Source organism: Salpingoeca rosetta (assembly GCF_000188695.1).
Source record: "Salpingoeca rosetta unplaced genomic scaffold supercont1.28, whole genome shotgun sequence".
NCBI classification, from domain to species: domain Eukaryota; class Choanoflagellata; order Craspedida; family Salpingoecidae; genus Salpingoeca; species Salpingoeca rosetta.
Window position 1 is genome coordinate 378,067 of NW_004754906.1, and position 7,101 is coordinate 385,167.

Consider the following 7,101-nt stretch of genomic DNA (forward strand, 5'->3'; position numbering starts at 1 on the left):
CATACACTCATACACTCATGCACACACGAACCACAACCTCTCCACAACCTCTCCGCACTCTGTGCACCAACATCTTGCCCACACTTGCTCACCATCTTGCTTCCCTCCATCCACCACTTCCCACCCTCACCCCCTCCCCGCCGCGTCCTCTGTGCACTGCAGGAGGTGGAGGAGCGGATTGCGGCGATTAAGCAGCAGATGGAGGAGGAAAAACGCGTCCACGCCGAGCTCGAGACGTTTCTCAAGCGCTCCCACGCTAAACTCGCAGCACAGGTGTGTTGTGTTGTGTGTTGTTGTGTTTTGTTCTGTGTTGCTCTGTGTTGCTCTGTGTTGGTGTGTGGTGTTGTGTGTTGATGTGTGTTGTTGTGTGTTGCTCTGTGTTGGTGTGTGGTGTTGTGTGTTGTTGTGTTTTGTTGTGTTTTGCTGTGTGTTGCTGTGTGTTGCTGTGTTTTGTTTTGTTCTCTGTTGTTGTGTGTTGTTTGTTTGTGTTGTTGTCGTGGTCTCTGTGCTGTGTTCATGGACACGATTGTGCACGTTATGTGCGACTCCACCCCCTCCCCTCTTTTCGCTCACACGTTGCCACTGCTGGTACAGCTGGACGAGTGGAGCGAGAAGTTTGACCAGGACAACGAGGCGAAGCAGCAGGAGCTGGAGAAGCTGCGCGATAAGCGCGCACAGGATCTGGCAAAGCTGCAAGACCTTACAGAGACATACAACGAATACGACCGTGTCATCGCGCAGGATCGCAAGAAGAAGCTCAAGCTCCAGGAAGACGCCCAGCGGTGAGTCGGCGTGCTGCTGTGCTTGGTTTGAATCGCCTTGCAGGCAGCGGTTGCATGGCATCCAATCGGGGGCGGGGGCGGGACAGGTACAGGTTGTGGCGACCATTTCGCTCACCACTCACACCAACACCTACACACATGCACACACTCATACAAACACATGACATATACACACACATACAAACACATGGCATGTACACACGCAACATACACATGGCAACAGGTCTGTGCGGGAGCTTGCTGCTGCAATTCGACTGCAGGCGTGGTGGCGCGGTATTCTCGTGCGCCACAAGCTCGGCCCACACAAGGACAAGAAGGCGAAGAAAGGGAAGAAGAGCGGAAAGAAGAAGAAGAAGAAGTAGCTGGCCTGCGCGCGCGTGTTGTTGGTGATGTTGGTGATGTTGGTGATGTTGACACATATCTCTGCTTGTGTTGCAAGTGTTGTTTCGTGTCATCATGAACGTTGTAACTGGCGACAACGGAGCAAAAAGTCCAAAGCGTACAGTGCGTGTGTGAGTGTGTGGTTGTGTGTGTGCGCGCGTGAATGTGTGCGTGCGTGCGTGAATGTGTGTGTGTGTGTAAATGTGCAGCACTTCACAGACACAGACGCACACGCACAGACACAGACACACACACACACACACACACACACACACACACACACACACACACACACACACACACACACACACACACACACACACACACACACACACACACACACACACACAAACCGGCATATGACTATTCTGTGCAATTCACTCGCCGGGCGATTTTCAAACAGAATGGTGGATATGCGCATGTATGTTTCGCACACAATTTCCTCTGGACCGTTACAAGCAACAAGGGATACACAACAACAGCAACGGCGCACTGGCTGCTGCGGAACGCTGCACACACACACACAGATACACACAGACACACGACAGATACGACCACGACCACTGCGTGCACTGCGCCAGTTCTTGTTGTTGGCTGCTGAAGAGCATCATCAGCCCAGCCAAGCAAGCAAGACTGCGAGGCAAGGCACCACCACCCCCACCACCACAAGACCATCACACATCAGCTCTCGACAAGACACGACATCAATCTCGTAGCACACACACATACGCACACACAGCAGCGATATGAACCCGCATCAGACCCAGCACCACACCAGCTTCGCTGGGCGGATGATGCGCGAGACACAGCCACACCAGTACCATGAACCACAGTGGCACTACGCTCGGGAGCACCAACAGCAACATCCACAACAGCAGCAGCAGCAGCAGCAGCAGCAGCGCCAGCACCACCACGACGCATTTCAAGGGCAGCCCGCCAACGCAACGGCATACGGATATCAACCCCTGTACCTGATCCCAGGCCATCACCAGCGTGAGCCACACTCACACAATGCCCAAGGCGGCGCAAACATGCGTCATCAAGGACCTCCTCCTTCTCGACAACAGGCAGCCCCGTATGCCCACCAACACCAACACCAACACCACCATCACCACCAGCCAACGCAGCAGCGACTGGAGCATCGCTTCCAGCTCCAGCCTCCACAGCAACAGCACACTCATGATGCGCGTCACCAACGCCAGCAAGCGCATTCGCAACCGCAGCAGGCGTACTCGCAATCGGTTCAAGCGCCGCACTTTGCATCTCACCCTTCATCCCACAATCCAATGCCGCCTCTGCATGGCCTCGTGGATCCTGCGACAGGCGGGCAGGCCATGCCCATGTATGTCCCGCCACCAACTTGGCACCACCAGCACCAGCAAGGCAGTTTCCGTGATGGTGGTGGTGGTGGTGGTGGTGGGAGCTTCAGCTTCAACAGCCACAGCCACAGCCACAACCACAACCACAACGACGCCGCCACCACCAACAACTCCAACAACAACGCGGCAAGCATTCATGGATCGACTCGAGCTGCGCCTGCTGTCTCCATGCACAGCTGGCGCCTGCGGGGGCAGAACAAGAAGAGCATGTCGCGGACAGTTGATTGGGACTCTGCGCACACCACCGTGCAGCGTGTGTGCACCGTTGATGGGCCAGCAGTTCCTGCCTCCCCAGCGCCTGTCGCAACCTCCGACGCGCAGCGACCCGACCAGATGAAGCTGGAGTTGGCCGTGGAGGAGGAGCAGGCGTACAAGAAGGCGTATGCCAAGGCCACCAACGCCGCACCGTACCCACCAACCGTGAACCCTTTGCTGCACTGTCGTGGCATTGCGGCCATTCGCCTCCTTGCCTCCCACTTCAGCAAGGACGCCATCACGCGCGACTCTGCCTTCTTCCTCTTCCAGCGCGCCCTCACTTTGGAGCGCGTGCAGCTCTCTTGCCCCCTCGTCACTGCCATGGCCGCCTTTATGCTCGCTTGTGAGTTCAACGACTGGTGGTGCGGGGGAGTTGTGGTGGTAGTGTTTTTGTTTTGTGTTGTTGGTTTCTTGTGGTGTGTGCTCGCTTTGCTCGTGTCACTTCGCACTAGCACTTGCTCCTCCCTCACGGTGTGCACCCCCCTCCTCCCCCAACTTGATGTCTCCACCTTCCATCCTCCAGGCAAGACGCGCGAGCAAGAGATTAACGTTGAGCCGTGCGATTGGATGATTGCGGCGCTTGGCGCAGCAGATGTCACCAAGCAGGATATCGTGAGCATGGAACTGCACCTTCTCCTCAGCTTTGAATGGCACATTCACCCGTTTGTTCCTTCTGAGCTCCTCTACCCAATGCTCGTCAAGACCCTCAGCGTCGCAGGTGTGTGTGTGTGTGTGTGTGTGTGTGTTGTCGTCGTCGTCGTCGACAAGAGATGGGATGTGCACACTGCGGGTCCTGTCGACAAAACGCTCTCTCTTCCTTGGATTGCTGCTTTGCCTTGATGTCTCTAGCAACTCCCCAGCCACGCTGGTACTCTTTCCACTCACCTTTTTCACCCCCACCTTGCACACACACTCTCACTCACTCACTCACACACACACACACACACTCACTCACTCACACACTCACACACACACACACTCACTCACTCACACACACACACACACTCACTCACTCACTCACTCACTCACACACACGCCCAGAATACACGCTGCTGCAAGTGCGGCACCCGACTGTGGACACGGTTGCCATGCTGCTTCGGCTGGCCGACGCGTGCGTCTCGCACTTCTTCACCGGCATGTACGAGCAAGAGCAGTCGCACACGAGCATGCGCAGCATCGCCATCCTGGCCATGGTGTGTGCGCGGGCGTGCCTTGGGCTTGGCGAGCAGGGCTGGTCCGCCACACTCCGCGCATGGGCTGAAGAGGAGGAGCAGCACAACCGCGCACCAAGGCCAAGCTTTGACGCGCACGTTGCACGCGTCACAGAGTGAGTACCGGGACTTGAGCGTGCGTGTGTGTGTGTGTGTGTGTGTGTGTGTGTGTGTCCATGACCCAAGCGTTCCTGTGGTTGCTCCGGCTGTGTGTGTTTGTTCGAATTAATCACTCAATCGCTCCTCCCACTCGCTCTTCCCACTGTGCCTGCATGTTGACAGGCTGTTTAAGGATGTGGGTGGCGATGTGCGTGTTGGTCTGGAGGCAAAACCATCCGCCAACGACGACAGCGGCATCATGAGCGCGCCGCACACGCCTATGCCCTTGCAAGGGGCGCGTAAAGAGCCCAACAGCAGCAGCAGCAATGCACAGTCACAACCGCATGCGCATTTCCGGGCGATGCGTGGGTCTCCGCTGCTTCCGATGCAGTCTTCCCAGCGCACACACGACAGCAGCAGCCAAGACGACGATGCCGATGATGATAGTGATGAGAATACAACGGCAGGAGTGATGCTGACACGACGAGAGAGCATGGAGCCATTGAGGCCGCGGCACGGTTATCACAGACAGCCTATTGCGTTTGACAGTGACGAGGATGATGATGGTGATGGTGGTGTTGATGACGACGAGAAGGAGAACGGGGTTGCATGTGCGGGTCGACATTGGGCAGCAAGAGCGCCGCTGTTTGCGCTCACTGCAGCGCGGCCCTCATATGATGATGATGATGATGATGATGATGATGATGATGATGATGATGATGATGATGATGGCACGGAGCAGCACCGGCGTGCATTCGGGCTCGGGAGCTCACGGCAGGGTGCAGTGGTGATGGCGGCCCCTCGCCAGCCGCTGCAGCCCATCGACCTTGATCACGGCTGGGACGACGACGATGATGATCACGACGACGAGAACTTTGTGGTGCACAGCATACAGATGGATGCTGGTGTCGGTGAGCCTGCGCGTGGCAGTGTACCCGCATCGCAATCGCATGCTGGCAGTGCTGGCCGTGGCTTGGTGTGGAGCCCTGGCAACACGTTGGCCATGGGCGTGCGTGGCCTCTCCACGCAATCGCCATCGTGTCCGCTCAGGACTGACACGATGCCGTGGCCTGGCACAGGCATCACGCCCCGTGATGGTGGCGACGATGACACCTACGACAGCGATACGCATCCCCATGAACTGCAACCTCGTCATAGCCACAGTCACAGCCACCACCACCACCACCACCACCAGAGCAGCATTGATGAGGACGCGGCGGTGGCTGTTCGTGCGCGCCCTTCGCGACAGAACTCGCAACGCCACCGACGACGACGGCGGCGGGCCACCACGGCGCCCCGGTCGGCAGCCAGGAAATGAGATGGAGCAAGCACGCACGTGCAGCTGCAGGAGGGAGCAGCAAGAAATCTGATGGCTTGCATGTGTATGTGAGTGTATGTATGTATGTATCTTAATGAAGGAGAGCCGTGCATTGAAGCTGCTGGTCAGCGTTGGTTGGTTTTGTTTTTGTTTGGTTTTTCTTGCTTGCTTGTGTTCGCCCGCTCTGGTTGCAACGTAATGTAACGATATCATGACTGTGACTTTCACGCCCTTTTGGTGAAGGTGAAAACGGTTGGTATTGAGGGTGGTGACAGAATGTGTAATGAATGATGAAGCACCAAACACATCATGGTGTGGTTATTGTCACTTGCAAATGGTCGAGAACAGTGCATGAGGGTTGGAAAACATGCAGGTGTTGGTGAGAGGGTTGCTGTGGAAGGTGTCACATCACATGGTCACTGTCAGAGTGCACGACACACAAAAAAAAACACACAAGAAGCAAGCACACCACAACAACAACAAGACGGGCACTCCTTTGTGCATCGAATCAAATTTTTGTTGGCCCACGAACAGCCGCCAAAAGAAGAGAAAAGGGACAGACAAGCACGAGAGCAGCAGCAGCAGCAGCAGCAGCAGCAGCAGCAGCATAAGAGAAAGAGAGACAAGCAGACAGAGACGACAGGGGAAGAGACAAGAGGCAGCGTGAAGGGCACGATCAGGTGCAGTCGGCGAGGGTGACAGTCGGCAAATCCAGAGTCCAAGTAGAAACGAAGAAACGAGGAACCAATGTGCATGCGTGGTGTGTCTGTGAGTAAGTGTGGGTGCAAGCATGTGCATGTGCATGTGCATGTGTGTGTGTGTGTGTGTGTGTGATCATTTGAGTGAGAGGAGTTGGTGTTGTTGCAAGGTAGCAAGGTGCTTACCTTCCTCGCCGAGGCGAGGATGGCTCGTTGGTTGGGACGCCAAAAATGGCACCATACCAACTCACCAAAACAAAAAAAGGAGGGGAAAAAAGTGAGTGTCAGCCGTCCACTTCCGGGACTGACTGGTACCTAAGAGAGAGAAAAAAGTGTGAGGGTGTGGGGGGCTTAGTACATGTGCATGTGACCGAATGTACATGTGTGTGGTGGGGGTTGTGTGCGTGTGTCTTACCTTAATCAGTGCTGAAAGCACTTTTGGGAGGCCCGCGATGTGTTGCCACCACCACCACAGCGGTGGTGGTGGTGTGTGTGTATGTGTGTGTGTCTGGGGTGGTGTTGGTGTTGGTGGTGAGGGAGAAATGACAACGGCCCTCTTTTCTCCGAGAAGAGCAAACACAACAGGCTCATCTAAGCAGATCAAATAAAGACAAACAAATAAACTAATATAACCACCCTGTTGAAGAGGCGGGCCATGCTAACCACGGATTGGCACCGGATCTGATGTGTAGTAGAGAAAGAGGTGTGTTGTTGTTGGCCAGACCACAATGACTTCTTCGTTGTCGTTCGAGGTGGAATAGGAGCATCAAAACAATCTCTGCGATATATCCAACTAGCCGGGGTGTACCAGAAATGTTCATGTCTGCGAGGGTCGGTGCATCCATGACTTATCAGTTGATCAATCTATTAATATCTGATGCGCCAATAGGAGAAGAGGTGAAATGTCCGTGGTCATGCAATGTTTGGACGTTCTCTCATACTGGTTAATTCAACCGGCATCGACCAGATAGGTATTTT

The 7,101-nt window shown here is 55.2% G+C and overlaps 2 protein-coding genes across 2 annotated transcripts in view; both read left to right on the plus strand.

The window, feature by feature from the left end:
• PTSG_09359 (uncharacterized protein) overlaps positions 1 to 1,258 on the plus strand; it is a 3,899-nt gene extending 2,641 nt beyond the window's left edge. The window contains exons 10-12 of the mRNA XM_004989559.1: positions 163 to 273; positions 595 to 782; positions 1,006 to 1,258. Of these exons, the coding sequence (XP_004989616.1) occupies positions 163 to 273; positions 595 to 782; positions 1,006 to 1,144 (438 nt within the window). The 3' untranslated portion in view covers positions 1,145 to 1,258. The remainder of the gene's footprint in view (positions 1 to 162; positions 274 to 594; positions 783 to 1,005) is intronic.
• Positions 1,259 to 1,612: 354 nt separating this feature from the next.
• Positions 1,613 to 5,654, plus strand: PTSG_09360 (uncharacterized protein). Its single transcript, XM_004989560.1, has 4 exons — positions 1,613 to 3,140; positions 3,321 to 3,515; positions 3,839 to 4,124; positions 4,291 to 5,654. The coding sequence occupies exons 1-4, from the start codon at positions 1,910 to 1,912 to the stop codon at positions 5,423 to 5,425; spliced, it is 2,847 nt and encodes a 948-aa protein (XP_004989617.1). The 5' UTR covers positions 1,613 to 1,909; the 3' UTR covers positions 5,426 to 5,654.
• Positions 5,655 to 7,101: the final 1,447 nt, after the last annotated feature.

Excerpts from the sequence above, each read along its gene's own strand:
- PTSG_09360 (XM_004989560.1), top strand. The coding sequence starts at position 1,910 with ATGAACCCGCATCAGACCCAGCACCACACCAGCTTCGCTGGGCGGATG. Across the intron at positions 3,141-3,320 it reads GGCCGCCTTTATGCTCGCTT|GCAAGACGCGCGAGCAAGAG; the intron begins GTGAGTTCAACG and ends TCCATCCTCCAG. Across the intron at positions 3,516-3,838 it reads CAAGACCCTCAGCGTCGCAG|AATACACGCTGCTGCAAGTG; the intron begins GTGTGTGTGTGT and ends ACACACGCCCAG.